This window comes from Stegastes partitus, unplaced genomic scaffold (genome assembly GCF_000690725.1).
Source record: "Stegastes partitus isolate 25-593 unplaced genomic scaffold, Stegastes_partitus-1.0.2 Scaffold1289, whole genome shotgun sequence".
NCBI lineage: Eukaryota > Metazoa > Chordata > Actinopteri > Pomacentridae > Stegastes > Stegastes partitus.
In genome coordinates, this window is record NW_007579020.1 from 128,028 (window position 1) to 144,966 (window position 16,939).

The window sequence follows — 16,939 nt, forward strand, 5'->3', positions numbered from 1 at the left end:
CATGCGGTATCTTATGATTAATATTAAATCTGAATTTTATATAATATTGTCTTCACATTAATACTCAACATAGTCAGGTAAACGTGTATTTTATATATCATTGTAGGATCTTAAACTTAGTATTTAAATTACTCTGGTGAATTTGCATAAGAGTAATATTGCAGAGCCTTAAATATTTAATTTAGTCTGGTAATTTCTTTATTTTATATAAAATGGTTGGATCTTAACTTTAATATTTAAATTAGTAATATAAACTTGTCTTTTATGGAATATCTTAGCGTCTTGACCTTCATATTTATATCAGATATCAGGTACATATACTTGATAAATAATACCGTATGATCTTAATCTAAATATTTAAACTGTTGTGAATCACTTTGGTTCAACAGCTGCTCTTTTAAATCTGCTGTATGTATCACGATGGCTCGACTTTTATTTTGAAAAGCGGGCGGCTGAAGCCGGCCGCTGCTTCTGTCTGAACTTTCCCTTCGTTTCTCACAACAAGATGGACTGGAATGAAGACGGGAATGTAAGTCGGCTTATCTTCATTAACTGCCTCCGTTTTCCACTGCCACGGAGCCGCTAATTTACCTGCTTTACACCTGGTCGAGCTGCTTTGCTCCGCTGCTGTCACCTTAGCATGTCGTTAGCATTAATTAGCTAGCTGCGGTTTAATTTCGGCTCGTGGTTTGAAGCCGCCGACTGAAACCCATCGAGACAAATCAACTGTCACTTTACTCTGTTGGCCTCAGTGGGCGTAGTTAGCCCGCTGCTCGTTACCTGTCGCTAAACCTGGGCTAGCTAACTAGCAGCTAGCTAACGGGGACATTTCCTCGTTGTAAGGAAAAAAAGAAAAAGAAGCAGCGACGTCCACGTTAATGGAAACTCTGTTTGATTTGTGTGGTTGACACGAAGATGCGCTGACAGCCAAAGCGCCTTTAACCGTTTCACTGCTAACCCACCTTTTCTTATCTCACCGGGGGATTATGAAACAGTAGTCCGGATTCAGAGCACGAGTCCCGGCTGCGTGTGTCCGACCGCTTCCACCTGTATTTACTCTCAAGCTCGTAGCTCGTGCTGCTGAGTTAGCCACCTGCCCCGCGCCCTGGCAGCACCTATTCACATCCGGAGGGACGAAAATAGCATCAGGCAGGTTCATCCTCCATCCCAGAAGATGGAGAAACAGCTGCTGCAGTGGTAAAGGTGGATTTCACCCCAGAATACTGAAACCTGCCCACTGACGCATGCATGACAGTCAAAACTCATCCCAGCTACTCCACATGCTCCACATTTCTGTCTCCAAAAATAGCATAAAATGTTATTAAAGGCATCCAATTAGGAGTGGGTGGAACTGCTTTAATTACGTTTATCTTACATCTTTAATCATCAAATATTCCACCAATATGTCTATCAATCAGTTGGACACATGAGAGACAGGATATGCCAACATTTAGAAAAGCAAAATAAGACAATAACACAAAAATAAAGGGATAAAATAGACTAAACTGTATTAATACATAGAGAACAAATCATGAATTTGTTTGTATTTGTTGTGTCTATAAAATAAGACAAAAAAACAAACACTAATATGTTGTCTTGAGCTTGCTTTATCTGTGATCGTTCACTTTCCTTTACCCTGAACATCAATAAAACCTCGCTTGCCGCTCATTTTCACCCACGCAACACTTCTAAACTCTGTCCTTCCTCCTCTCAACGCAGCCCTGAACTTCCTTATTGATTACTGCAATGTCATTCTCGTCTCCATCCCCGCTCGCCTTGCCGTGTTTTTACAATCCTTCTCGGCTGCTCTGCCGTCTGTCCCAACTTTTAGACCAAACATCGAAGCCTTCAGCTGCTCTGCACCAGGAAGTAGCCGCGGCTTCACGTCTGGACTCTGTTGTGCAGCTCAAATCAGAGCTCACTTGTTTAGAACAACATGCACGTGATAGCTCATCTGTAATGTGCACACGTCGTATCCACCCTGATCGTATTCTTATTATTGCTTTATTGTTGTGTTTTAAAGCCTCATGCTTCTTTTGAAAGGTCCCTGCAATTATTATTATTATCATTATTATAATTTGTGCACATGGATTAACAGACTAACTGTTGGGATGCTATGTAAATTATGTGAACAAAATCCAGGGTCCTACATGAAGCACTCCCGCTCAGGGATTTGTACCCACAGTGTCCTGAAACACCCCAGAGACAATAAAGCGCCAGCTGCTGCGGTGTAAAACTGATATTATCTCAGGATATTGTGTGGTATTGCCAAGCCCCAGAGCTTGTCCATGATGAGTCATACCGTGTAGCTGAACGTTTGTACCGTAGGTCTAAACATTCACTTTAAAAATAAAGCAGTTGGGTGACCAGTCAGTGTGGGGAAAGTGTGGTGAAAATGATGATTAACAGCGACACAGTGCAAGTGTGATGCTGCAGAAGAGTTTGATAAGCTTTACCGGCTATTTAAAGAAATCTGATGGACATTTTATTTACTTGTTGACTCAAGAAACATGAAGTTAATCTGCAGTGAGTGACTCAATGTACATCTGAGAGTCTTGCAAACATAAATTTTAAATGCTGAAGCATCAGTTTGTAGATTTATTCACATTACATAAATAAGATAATGAGAGGAACAGGTTTGTTTTCTGGGAATATTTTTGAGTCAGTCCAGAAGAGGGGAGACATGCAGTGAAGTTTCTGGCTCGATCTCTGCTTGATCTTGTGCCAGTTTGGAATTCCCATGTGGATCTCCTTTGGAACAAATCGGTGTGTTTTTCTTTGTGTGTGTGTGTCGCAGGGTCACGGTCACATGCGTGACAGCTGTCACCACGGACACCAGGGCCATTCCCACAGCCATGGGCCAAGAGCGGCGGCGTTTGGCGGCATGGCGCCCCCATTCATGCCGGCTTTTTACGGACAGTTTGGCAAAGGCGCGGATCAGACGATGGACATCAGCCAGCAGCCGAAGAAACGGTCGCACATGGACGACAGCAGCAGTTGGGACATCGTGAAGGCGACACAGTGAGTGGTGAAACGTTCGCTGTCTGTCTGTTGTTCCAATGTCCCGTTACTTCTCCGTTTAGTGGTGCATTAATTGTCAAAGAAAGTCTAGAAGTAGTAAATGAGAGGTGCTGGATGAGTTGCTGGAGTCTCTTCTTTGGCAGTAGGATGTGGATGATTTTACACTTCAAGGGGCTTAACCGGGGTTTTGGAAAATCTTATAATGAATTCAATTCGGGGCTTAGAAGATGCGAAAAAGTCTTAAAATTTAAGGTCATGAATTTTGGTGATCGGGACAGTTTCAAGGACGCTCATTGATTCATAATGGATTTGTTAAAAGTATTGATTTTAGCAAAATCGTGTCAAATAGGTGACAGTAGGTCCCTGCATTTTGTAAACAGACAAGTAAACACACTGAAAGCAGCACAAAGCAACGGCCAAGACGTGGTTCAGTGATCCATACATGGGTCCAGGTCACATTAATTGATTATAATACTTGGACGTATTTTACACAGCTAAGATGTACTGATATGAACGTCAATACATGCATGTACTTGACCATGAAAACTAAATTTAATTCCATTTATTGCAATATTAAACATTCTACAGAAGCCCTGGTTAGAAATGATTGCAAAATTAAAAGCCAAGTTCAACTATAAAGAATTGTGTTTTGAAGGCTGCTTTGTCCAACAGACTCTGATTCACCCGTAGAATCTTGTTCACATAGTTTGTGTCACTATCAAGTTGTTTATTTGACCTTAAACTCTAAAGCATATAGATATATTTTGTTTTCCAGAGGTGGGTTGTATTTATTTTACATGTAGAAGGTCAGCTTACTGCAAACTTACAAAGCCCAAAGTCAACGCCAAAGGGAGTTCTTCTTCACCGCAGAAAACTCGAAGGCTTTTCTTTCGTTGCTCATCTACACCAGCATGTAAAATATTTGCATAACGCCGGCGTCGTGGCTAGTTTGGCCTGCAAACAAAGCACGAGCAGCTTCCTCGCAGTCCGCCATTGTTTGCTCGCTAAAACTGCTTCTTTTAGTTCTGCAGGAATGAGAAAAAATAATGTGTTTTTTGAACATTAAAGCATCTTATAGTAGACCTGAAAAATACAATTATAAACCTGTAAATTAGCTTAATATTGGATCTTTAATAATAATTCAAACCTAACAAGATATTATTTAGATACAGCATAGTAAGAATTAGCTTTCAGCGTCTACTACCTTGAATTATTTTGTCCTTCCTTAAAACAACTCGACACGTGTTTACTGTTATACACCAAAACACAAAGTCAGGTTACTCGTATGTAGAAACCTACTACTTGTAGCTCAACAGCTTCAGTGATTTAAAAAAAGGAGTTAAATTCTAGACTCACAAGTGGTGCTTTCTGTGTCCATTTATATTTTCTCTGTTTTTGTTCTGCTGTGTTTTCTTAAGAGCAAAAAAGACAATTCAGATTAGGATTAAAATTAAAAGATTTTTAAATTATGGAGCACTGCTACTCACCTTTGCTTCTCTTTCTGAACACTATCTGATCAGTGTGTTTGCACAGGAGTTCCGCAACAAAACCGAAGGAATGCACGAAGCCTTTCAGAGCGCCGTGTTTAATGGCTAGTCAAACGGTGATGATTCACCTTCTTTATCAAGTAAAGGCTACTTAGAAAGAAAACACAGTCAGCGTGCTTTAGTTCAGATTAGTACAAAGGAGCACTTGTGAGTACCTGAAGTGTCGGTGCTGCCTTCGCTGACCGATGAGTGAGTGTAGGTGCAGCAGAACGAAGGTCACTCATCTTGTAAAGCAGCAAAACAAAAGACAAGAATGTCCGGAGCTGCTCGCATTTGTCGGTTCGTCTCACTACGTGTCATTGTGGTGGAAACCACGCCGACTGTCGGTGCAGTTTTTTTTCACACTATCTGAAGCTGTCATTAAAGGAACCTGCTTTTCCACTTTCACACACGTGACTTTTTACTTTCGGTATTTTCAATTCAATTCAATTTTATTTGTATAGCGCATATTTACAACAACAAGTCATCTCATAGCGCTTCACAAAGGCAGAGACAGAAACACCCAACAATCCAAAACATTTGGATTCCCTGTAAGCAGTCTGCAACAGTGGGAAGGAACCGAAAACCGGCCATCTGCCTCGAACGGTTGGGTGGATGTAGGATGAATTATAAAATTTAGTGTACAGTTAAACAAGTTATTAGAAGTTTTTATAAGAGGTTTGATATCTTTTGTTGTGGCTTCTTTCCTCCGTGCTGTGTTTTATTTATTTGAAATGAAATGAAATGAAAAATACTTTATTTATCCCAGAAGGGAAATTCAATAAATATAATATAATATATAATAATTTATTGTTTATTTATGTTCTAGTGCTGTGCAGCTTAAAGCCGTAGTCTGGTTAATAAGCACGATTGTTGGAGTTCATAAAGTGTGTTTCTCTCTGTGCGATCCTCTCAGGTTTGGCATCCTGGAGCGCTGTAAGGAGCTGGTGGAGGCAGGATACGACGTCAGGCAGCCGGACAAAGAGAACGTCACTCTGCTGCACTGGGCGGCGATCAATAACCGCTCAGAGCTGGTCAAGTAAGATCTGCAGATAACATCTTTGTGTTAGGACCAGTGGCGGCTGGCCAATACGGGGCGCAGGGGCAGATAAAAAGTAGTTCTCTAACACAATATTACATTTGAATTAATTATAACAAAATAATAAAATTAATAACAACCTTCATATTCTTTTGCGTTATTAACAATATTTGTATTATTAACAGATTTAAAACCAGTCTTTACTGTGTGTTTACTAATTCTGCACTTCCTGGATGCAGGGCGCCGACCACATGAGTGTGTATGTAGCTCGAAAAACTGATCATGTGACCTCGGCCCAGGCTCTGATTGGCAGCTGCAGACTTTCTTACAGGGGAACTCGTTGCGTCCTGGACCCGTCCACTTTTGAATTAATTTTGTCTTCATTTGCTTTTGTCTTCTGTGGTTGGATATCAAAACTGTTCTTTGACGTTCTTACGACTGTGCTTTCTGACGCCATCACACGGCCTTTCCCCTCCTCTACTACTCGATGACAGCTACTGTCGCGATGGCTTAATGCATCGGCCATGCTGTCAATGGAGAAAATGCCGGTCGCAGGGACGAGTGACTTCAACCAAAAAGTCATAGAGAAGTTTGCTGAGCAGAAAGAAGGAAGAGCCAAATTTTTGTTCAGGGCTCCAGATTGCATTTGTGACTCTTTTTTTGTTTTTGAGAGCGTGTGAATTAATGAGCGTGATGGTCATGACGCTGTATTAGTGTCGCTGTAGCCTGCACAGGAAGCTGCTGTGTGGACCACAGTGGTGGACGGTAGAACTTTAAGAACTTCTGTGTGCTGCAGTATTTACACTTAAAAATGAGGTCGTCTTGTGAAAAACGGAGCGCGCCTGCATTTGCTGTTTTTCTGCTGTGTAGATTACTTGTAACTCAGTTTCATCTCAGACAAATCTGATATTAGAACGCCCTAGTTTATTATTTTTAAAGTCATTTTTGGTCGCGCACCCGTCAGAGCACACCACAGCCACCAAGCAGCATCTGCCTACTATGTGGGGCGTTCAGGGAGCATCAATAAATTGTAATGTATAAGAAAATGTTCAGCAAGTCATACGTTTTGCCTTTGACCAGGTGGGAGGTGCGAAAAAATGAGAAAGTTGGTCGAAATGTAGTTCTGGTCAGTTTTAATAATGTTAAATTAGATTCTGATGAGAATATCCTCCAAAGGTACAACATTTGCATTCCTGTAAATATGCTGTGCCTGATGTTACTCATATTCTAACTTCTGATTAAAAATAAAAGGTCACTTGCAGACTGCGCCCCCACAAAACATTTTTACCAGCCGCCACTGCTCAGGACAAATAGCAACACAGGGGGGATGTGGGGAATCTGTTTTCTGATCATATGAGCAAACACAGCGGCTGTCTGATCTGAAGCAGCAGCCCGGGGTCGGTCTGTAGCTTAATAATTTGGGGGTGCTCGTTTAGAGGGGAAGGAATCCTTGATTCTTCTGCGTTTCCCTCCTCTGGGCTCCAATTAATTAATGCTGTAGTAGAAAATCTTAATGAGTTCTGATATCATTTTGGATGTAAACTCAGGAGACGTACGTGGAGATGTGGAAGGTTTTAGTCAAATCTGAATGTGATTCTGGGAATTTAATTGCTTAAATTATGCGAAAATATGCAAAACATTTCACTGCTTTCGGTATGTGTAGGGAAACACGAAGCAGTTTGTAAAAGGATTCATGTCAGTCTTACTGAAAATGAGATTTAATGTACATTTATATTAGAGTAACGTCAGTCACAAAGTAAATAAATAAGTGTCGCCATTTCTTTGTCAGGGATGTGATTCTTTTTTTGTTTTTCAGTGTCAAATTATCTCGGATGAAGCAAAGTGTTTTGACCAATAACACAGAAACGGAGACACTGAAGTGAAATACAATAACACAAAATGTTTTGAACCGTTGACACAAATGTTAGTTTCTATACTGATCTGTATCCTCTCTGCTTTTTTCCTCACAGATATTTTATTTCCAAAGGGGCGATAGTTGACCAGCTCGGAGGAGACCTGAACTCTACTCCGCTTCACTGGGCGATAAGGTGACCATGAATATTTAAGTTACACTAATTTAAATAAGGAGTCAGAATTTGTCCTATTGTTATTTAATCCTGGTTATATGTCAGCGAATGTGTATCAGTGTGTGTGAGACACAAAATGTGTTTGAAGAGAGTCAAAAGAGGCAGATTTACCCAAGTTGAACCCGACTACTTCACTGATCCAGTCGGTATCTCCTTTCCTGCTGTGTCAGACTTCTTCCTCTCTCCAGCAGCCTCCTCCTCTCTCTCCACATCCTGTATTTTAAAATAATCAGCCGGCGGCGCTTTATCCCTAAAACATGATAACAACGAAAAGGATTGTGTCACTTGTCAGGCAGACAGACACTGACTGAGTCAGTAGAGAAGAACAGGTACTACTTCCAACCAGAATACTTGATGCAGTCGCTGCCTGCACCGACCAAAGCATCTCTTAAAGCGTTTGCACTGCAGGGCTGCTTTGTTTTGTTTTGCATATGCAGTGCGTTTTGTGTGGGTCTTGGTTTACCAGACGCTACTGGTCACATTTCACCAGCTCTGGGAGATTGTGCGGTTGATCGTGTGCAGGCAACAAGGCAACAGAACCGTTTCACAACCAGACTGCTGTTTTATTTTTTTTAAACTTCTCAGTAATTGCTATCGCAAAGCTTCATGTTTTTGTGCCACCGATCAGGCAGGGCCACCTCCCCATGGTGATCCAGCTGATGAGATACGGAGCAGACCCCGCCGTCGCAGATGGAGAAGGTTACCGGGCTCTCCACCTCGCCATCCTCTTCCAACACATGGCCATCGCAGCTTATCTCATGGCTAAAGGCCAGGTCAGACACACTCTTCACCGTGGCCCTTCTCTCTTTAACGTCTTTATTTGTTTTGACAGTCTTTTGCATTTGCATGTTTCAGGAAGTCGATGGGCCTGACTGCAACGGACAGACACCACTGATGTTAGCAGCCCAGAAGATTATTGGGTGAGCTCCTCCACAGATGTAAACAGTCCTGTCAGTAAACACAGTCCTGATTTGCTTTGATTACAAAATGTAGAGAGTGTGGTATTTATTAAAAACAAACATATACGGAACACGTTCATTCACGATTTAACACTGATTACAACTTGTGAAGCTGACATTGGTGTGTAAACTAAACCGCACGTGTTGTTCCTGTCACAGGCCTGAGCCCACAAACTTCTTAATCAAAAATAATGCTTCTGTGAGCGCTGTGGACAAAGTGAACAGGAACACCCCGCTACACTGCGCCGTCCTGGCAGGAAACGTAGACGCCGCCCACATCCTGCTGGAGGCCGGGGCCAGCGTGGACGCAGAAAACGTTAACGTGAGCTTCACTGCAAAACCATTAAAGCTCAGAGTGAAAGTCACGGGCTGCGAAGTGTTGCTGCACTTTGTTGTCAATGCGAAACGGTGACACCTTTGATTTAATTTTGTCTAAAGCTTTGACTGAGACTTAAGTTCCCTCCTGTCAAAACTGGGATGTTTGACCTTCTCACTGCAGAATGATGTTTGTGCAGTTTCACACCAGAACACTTTATTCATTCATCTGTTGAAGTTGAAAAGTTTGCCTGAGTTCAACAAACTTTGCAATTAGTCTGACACACAGGTTTAATAGAGGTTATATCTGAGAGATTCGCATGACAAAAAACAACAACCTAATAGTTAATTTAATCACAGTGTGAACACCATCTTCACCATCTGAACCTCTCCTGTCACATTGGTTCTCAGTGTGAGCTCATTTTTTATTGCAATATAAACTCCTGCACCTCTATGGAAACAACACAAACATGTCTAGAAGTAAAGAGAACTCACAAATGTCTTTTGTGCAGTATAACAAAGTTATAATATAAATCACAAAGAAAAGGGGAAAAAAAATCAACTCTAGAAACCATGCTGAGTGTATCTTCCAACAACTTACTGACAACTAGCTCCTCTGTGCATCGTTTTTGAATCATAAGCAAGTATATATTTGTCTTTTTTTCTCTTTTGTTTTCATCTATGTCTCATCTAAACGCAGAACAACCTATAGTTCAGCTCATATCTGCCAAATAGTCTATGAATTTCAGTCACGTTACCTTTTTTTTTTTTGTCAATCATGGCTTCTCAGTTGCACTGAGGTGCACAGAATTACTTAAACTGTTCTTTTGTTTCTTTACATTAGGCATGTATAGTAAAATGAAGACATTTTAATAAAATATCACAATTTTGCGCTTAGGTTTGGGTAATGTTTCACACATGAACCCTTGGAAAATTGACAACCCTGATAAATGCCAGTTGTTTTTTTTAAATAACGAACCTTTCACACCTACTGGAGGGTGTTAGGGGTTTAGAGGGTTAGGACAGCACATTTAATCTTGAATTAGATTAATAATGATGCATATCCTCTTGGTGTTCTTTACGGTTCGCCTTCAGGGTCACACGCCCATCGACTTGGCTCACCAGGTTCACAGCCCGCTGCTCATCCACATGCTGAACCACGTCAAGCAGGAGAGGATTCGCTCCAACTCACGCTGTCTGCGGATCATCAACAGATACAGGGTACGCTGACACGCTTGCTGATTTATTACTCCCTGTCACACATGAGGAAACACTTATAATTAATAGCCTCTTCCTCTGATGTTCTACTGCTCGTATTTTTCCAGGTCTTTCTGCAGTTCCTCCTCTGCACTGGCATGTTTGGAAGTTTCGGTGCGATAGTCGATATGGACTCGGAGTCCTGGCTACTCAAAGGGATCCTGCTGGCGTGTCTGATCGGTGTGATCAATCTGGCCTCCAGGTGACGACACGTTTTCACTGAGCTGTTCTCTCTGCTGGATGCACTTTGTGTGAACGCCTTACAACCCTGCTTGTTAGATTTTAATAAGAAGTGCTTGTGTCAAACAGGAATTTCCCGCAGCCAGCCTTCCAGTCTCTCATACCAGCTACAGCACTCATGGCTTCAGTCTTCTGGATGATCGTCACCTGGTGCCTCTGGTTCCTGCCAGATATCCTTTCAACACCTGTAAGACAGCTTAATGTGTGTTCAGGGTTTGTTTCTTTGTTGGGCGGTTGTTTGTTTTGAACGTCTGAGTTATTTTTCAGAAGCTATGGAGGATTTCATTGCTCACAGTCAGCAATACGTGAGTTCAGTTCATCAGACACTTGTCAGCAGACGCCCATTTCTACATTCCCAGCAGGAGAAAATGGTCCAGAATCCAATATAGCAGGTTGCATTTTAAGCAGAAAATGTTCAGATTCTTCAGGAACAGATTGTTAATTTTAAAAAAACAGCTGCTTGGGATGTGTGTTAGAGGCATGTCAAAGTCAGATAAAGGCATAAACATGGATGTAAAGGTGGTGCACAAATTTTCACACTACAAGATGTTGTGAGCAGGGTTTTTCCTGTACAGAGGAACTTTTGGTACCCGGAAGAGATTTTCGCCAGCAACAGAAACACCCAAAATTCCAGCAACAAAATGATACGACTTAAGAATAAAAATAGCAGTTCAAATTTTAACCAGCTTTCTTAATTGGGGTTTAGTTTAGTCAGTCATCATAGACAGTTATGTTCATCAGATGGGCAGAAATAACAGAAAAATATAGAGAGAGCTCTCAAAAAGAGCGCCTCGTCACACACAGACACACCACAAAAAGGGGTTTTTTGTTTAGTTTTTTTATTATAGGCTAAGCAAGAGAGATCAACACAGTTTTATCATCATGATCAGAGAAGAGGTTTCTGTGTTGAGCAGCAAGTAAACTTTGCAGCTCAGTTTCCTTCAGTTTGTTGTCTTTTTGCAAAGAACAGAGTTGTGAAGAGAGCTTTTCTTAACTGTAAACCCCACATGGACCCAGTGCCACAGTCCAGGTCCTGTTCACTCTCAACGCCACCGCTCTGCTCTACTACTACCTCCGCACCTGCAGGACGGACCCCGGCTTCGTCAAGGCCACCGAAGAGGAGAAGAAAATGGTGAGGAGGTCGTTAAAATGGTACAATCTCACATGTGAACATTTGAGGTGCATCCGAGCTCAGTGTTTGTTTCTGTGTCAATAGAATGTGTTGGTTTTGGCTGAAGCTGGATGTCTGGACCCCAGAATATTCTGCACCTCGTGTATGGTGAGGACGGTCACACAGAATTCGTACTTTACTGCTGCATTAAAACAAACGACAACAACCTCAAATATTTAATGTTGCTTTATTGCTTCGCAGATAAAGAAACCAATGAGAACAACTCACTGCTTCAACTGTGACGCCTGCGTGGCGAAGCAGGACCATCACTCTGTCTGGACCAATGGCTGCATCGGTAAGATGGACGGCAGATTAGAACTTTTAGAGGATCTAATACCACGAAAAACTTTCTGCTTGTTTCTTACCAAACCTAAAAGATGTTACTTTAGTAACTAGAAGATGTCTAACCTGCATCTACATGAGACAGGACCATTGATAGGTGTGATCATCACTCAACCGATCTAATTCTATAAAACTGAAACACATTGAATTAAATGAAAACAGCATTCTTACAGATGATAATTCATTCTTTTACAACGTTTGACCATTAAAAAATAAAATATTAATCAGTAACCAGCAACTATTCCAATTATTGCGTGTCATGCTCGTCACCCTTTTCACTTCTCATTAAAAAGTTCCTACAGTGTCCAAGCAGTACGACTTGAATTGTGATTCTTTTGAATAAACTGAACCTGATCCGTCGTGTATGTTCTGTCCAGGTGCGAGGAACCATCACTACTTCGTCCTCTTCCTGTTCAGCCTCATGATGATGGGGGTCTGGATGTTCTACAGTTGTCTCGTGTGTGAGTTCCTTCACAGCACTGGAACTACAGAAGCTGATTTATGTTTGCTGGTTGGTTTAACGTCCCTGTGTGTTGTGTTGTTGTTTTTTTTTTTCTCAGACTGGTCCAAGCACTGTGTGCTGCATTATGAGGAGCAGGGCCTGTGGGGCGTGGTGTCGGCTCTGATCACCTGCTCTCCCTGGACGCTCTGCGTCTTCGTGCTGGCCTTCTATCACACCTGCTGGTCCAGTGTGAGCCTGCTGATGCAGCTCTACCAGGTGACCCACTGACTGCAGCCTGTTCATCACTTCCATTGGCTTCCAGATAACTTATGACCAGTTTATGGTCATTCAAACATATTAAAAACATAAAGGAACAAAATTTGTTACTCAGGTCCAGCAACGCACAGAATAAATACCATTATTCAATTCAAATAACTTTATTTGTCCTCTAGGGGTAATTCAAACGCTCACTGAGTGTTTATTATAAAGACATTTAAAAACAACAACAACAATAAACCACATCATAAATATCACATTATATGACGGTCATTGGCAGGGAGTCAGCTGGTCAAAGATGATTGTGCATTTAAAAGGAGGACAGCTCTGGAAACAAAAGGTGCCCTCTTTCTTTGAGTCCGGCAGCCTTTTATTATGCAGTATGATAGCTAAGATAGACGTATTTATAAATAAATAAATAGTTGAATACCCTAAAACCTAGAATAAATAGAACACAGTTTAAAAAACAAAACAAAAAAAAAACAACCCGGCAGCATATTAATAAGTTAATGGATCCAAAACGTGTATTTTAAGTAGCAGCTTTAACCAAGTTACTACAAATTGATGGTTTTCGAGAAACCAGAAACAAAAGTGAAGATTTTTGTTTGTTTTAGGCCCAACTGTACCGACAACTGGCTGATTTTAAAATATTTAATTAGAGAAATATTCAAAGTTAGTCATTGAAAGTTATAGAATTTGCTGTGACTCGGGTTATTAGAGGACAGGAAGCGACACTTAACTAGATGTTTGTTAGTAAATTAAAGTGAGTTTTTTGGTTTAACAAAGTGCCTGGGCATTTGACAAAAACGGAACTGCGTAACACAACCTACGGAGGATGTGTGGGTGCTGTTTACATCATAGTATAAATAAAAATAACCAGAAGAGGACCCTCGGTGTAACAGCTTCATCTGCTCTTTCCTCATAGAAACCAAAAACGAAAACCAAACCTCACACAAACAGCACCTCCGCTCCGAGTGCTACTTAACAAAGAAATACTACATGTGTGTGTCTAAGCCTGGTCCAGTCCTTAGATAGATACAAGTAGTAGTTAACAAGCAGCTCACAACCTCTCAGTCCCCAAACTGCATCCACTGGATTGCAGAGTACTGCTCCTATGAGGATCCTCTGTATGTCGGGTGGATGTGGGCTGAAGCTCAGCAGCTGGAACCAGTCTCATCCTACTTATCACACACATATCAAAGCACTGCAAGGAGGCCGAGCTGAAGCTTTGGCCGAAACAGAACTTAAAGGGTTGAGAAGTGGTGAGAGAAGCTGAAGAACCAGTTTCTTAAAAATAAAATCTGCTGCTTGTGATCGTTTTCTGAGCCTCGTCTCTTTTATTCTCTCTTTGTGTCGGAGCAGATTGCATTCCTGGGACTGACCACAGCAGAGCGCATCAATCTGACACTCAGCCAGAGGAAACTCCGACAAACTGGCTCCCTCAGACAGAATCCATACAAGTGAGTCCCATAATGTCGTTCTTCACTGCACTTCTGGGATATCTGAGAAACCTGTTAAACCTCAGTAGTGTGTCTTAGATTCTTCCTCATTCTCATCAACTCGATTCCTCTTTTTGAAATTTGGCACAAACACTCAGCTGGCCTCAAGGATGAACTGATTAGTTTTTAGTAGTCAAAGGTCCTTGACCTCATGTTTGTGGCTACAACTCAAGAATTCATGGACGAGTTCTGCCAAAGTTTCACACAAACATCTAATAGGACAAAAACATGAAGTGATGACGTTTAATATCTAAAGGTCAAAGGGCAGCTTCACTTTGGCATGAATTTTTAAAAAAAATCACTTTTCTGGCTGTTATTCATCACCATAGCTCGTTAACAGAAGAGGAAACCATGACTGTATTTCATATTTGGTGGATTTGTGACACAAAACTATTAACTTCCTCAAAGTCTTCCCTTTCTGTGTGATGAGTCTGGACACAAGGAAATAAACTTCACTGGTTTGCTTTCTTTGGCATCCAACTTGTGGCTCGATGACAAGCTTTCTTTAGATTACAGTCTTACAAACAAAGGGTTTTCTATGGTTCAGAGCAGCTATCATTTGCTCTGTCCTTTTATTATGACTGGTAAACAGCTTAAGTCAGTATTTAATGTCAGGAAATGATTGTGTGTCTCATTATTGGCTGTGTTGTAACTATGATGTGAGTGGAGCGCTCATATCATAGTTAAAGATCTTGTGCAATAATGAAAGCCTTGTTGGATATCAGTCATGATTTATTACTTAAAGCAGTATTTATTATTTTGCAGACACTCTTTTGGAGTAATACGTGACGGCTTTATAACTTAGCCGCTAGCCGTTAGCGTAGCCTTTAGCACAGTAGAAGTAGCTAATGTCCTGATTTGTGGCGATAGATGTGTTCCTTGTTCACTTTTTGCAGGTTGTGTCTCTGATCCAGAGTCATGTCTGACAGTTAGAGCAGACTGCTAGAGTTCATTTTAGTTTACAAAGATGCTACAGGTACTCCAACTACCTCTTTAATGATGCCGTTAGCTGAGCTCCATCAGTGAAATCATTTCCAGCTGCACTGACACCAACGAGTGAACTATTGAGCAATTCTAGTGTGAGATTGTGTCTCGATTAGAAGCTGCTTTTGAGATTACAATCTTAAAGACAAACATGTTTTCTGTCTTTCAGTGCAGCTCCTTAATGCTGCCTTTTTTTATTTCAGCTGGTAAACAATCATGAATCAGTGTTTAATGTCAGCAAATGAGCATGTCTGCTGACTGGCTGTGTTGTAAGTACGATGTGAGTGGAGCTTTAAATCAAGATCTCGTGCATTAATTAAAGTCTTGTCGCCTATCAGCCCTGATTTATTGCTGATCCTGTCGTGCCAAATGTGGTAGAAGTCGCCCAAGAAATTAAAACCAAGACTTGTCTCTAATGGAACATGTGTGAGCTAATGTTTGCTAACAGTTGTTTAAAGACGTATAAGTACTCTGAAAGTACAAATATGACATTGTAAGAAATGAGTGAATACACAGAGGTTTGTTATCTGAACTCTCTGTTTGCAGTTTGGGCGTGGTGAGGAACCTGGTGTCGTTCTTCCACCTGCGTTGCTGCGGCCTCTTCAAGCCGGCCGTCATCGACTGGACGCAGCAGTTCCCTCCCGGCCGCGACCAGCACGTGTTCGGACACGCCGACATGGTCTGACCTCCCCCTCCTCCTCCCTTCCCCGCGCTCAGGGTCACGGGTCGGACTCTTACTGTGGTTCTGGACCAAAAGCACAGATTGTATTTATTTATTTTTCTACCTGCCGGCTCCTTGTGAAGAGAGTCCGACGCCAGAAGTCGAGAAAAAAACGCGAAGCGACGTGTAGATTACGTTGGATTCAGTTGCTCTTTGTACAGAATGCTGCTGCCTTATACTTGACCAATGTAATTTAAACTAAATAAAACAAAAAGGAGAAAATGGAAAAGGTTTGAGTTTGGATTAACGGAACCTTTAAAGGCCTAAATACATTGTAATGGAGGTTTTGTGCAGTTTTTATGAACACAGTAAGCCTATTTTTTATCATCTGTTCTTGAAGAGAGAGAATCTTTGTATGTGTAAACACTTTGTTTTATGGATTTTGTAAAAGTTGCATGTGTTTAATAACGAATGACCACTATAGTACTTCAATAAAGCAATGTTGTGCCTATCTTCCTAACTTGCTCTGTGCTGGCTGTAGATACGGAGGGGTGGACAAAATAATAGAAACACTGAGCATCAGTGAGCCTTTAAAAAAGAATCAGACTTTTGCTACACTGGGTCATTTTTCCGTATTTATGATGGACTTTTAACACCTTTTTTTGAAGCTTCAATTACCAATATTTTACACAAACTAAAAATCTAATTGCTACACATACTAAAGGTTGCTCACAGGGACAAACCCACAGAGAATTACCCGCAACTTTACAACTTTTATCCTCTAGTTAGCTCATAGTTGTGGGAAAAAAGGTCTAAAATACCCCGAACACTCGACCAGCCACCACCAAAGGACAGGCAGAGTAGATGTTTTAGTTTGGAGCATGAACCAGAGATTATGGGGGGTTAATGTTGGACTTTGGGTTGCCAGAGACGAGACATGAAAGCTAATTTTACCTCATGTCTACTGGCCATGAGGCGGTAATTTATCACTTTGACTGTGGTGGATGTATTTAAACATTTAAAGCAGATGCAAATCAAGTCGCTCACTCACCTGCTTGCAGACAATACTTTAATCTGTACCAGTTAATTTGATGCTAACATCCAGAGTTTCTATTGTGTG

At 41.3% G+C, this 16,939-nt stretch overlaps 1 protein-coding gene across 1 annotated transcript; it reads left to right on the forward strand.

Annotated features, from left to right (window-relative positions):
• Nucleotides 1–478: 478 nt before the first annotated feature.
• On the forward strand, nt 479–16,339 carry zdhhc13 (zDHHC palmitoyltransferase 13). Its single transcript, XM_008298157.1, has 17 exons — nt 479–529; nt 2,798–3,021; nt 5,464–5,586; nt 7,557–7,634; nt 8,302–8,446; nt 8,529–8,593; nt 8,792–8,954; nt 10,043–10,168; nt 10,273–10,406; nt 10,514–10,614; nt 11,452–11,576; nt 11,661–11,723; nt 11,817–11,910; nt 12,335–12,418; nt 12,518–12,675; nt 14,038–14,135; nt 15,705–16,339. Exons 1-17 carry the CDS (start codon nt 506–508, stop codon nt 15,841–15,843), a joined length of 1,944 nt encoding a protein of 647 aa, XP_008296379.1. The 5' UTR covers nt 479–505; the 3' UTR covers nt 15,844–16,339.
• The last annotated feature ends 600 nt before the right edge of the window (nt 16,340–16,939 follow it).

Excerpts from the sequence above, each read along its gene's own strand:
- zdhhc13 (XM_008298157.1), top strand. The coding sequence starts at position 506 with ATGGACTGGAATGAAGACGGGAAT. Across the intron at positions 8,955-10,042 it reads TGGACGCAGAAAACGTTAAC|GGTCACACGCCCATCGACTT; the intron begins GTGAGCTTCACT and ends GTTCGCCTTCAG. Across the intron at positions 12,419-12,517 it reads GTTCTACAGTTGTCTCGTGT|ACTGGTCCAAGCACTGTGTG; the intron begins GTGAGTTCCTTC and ends TTTTTTTCTCAG.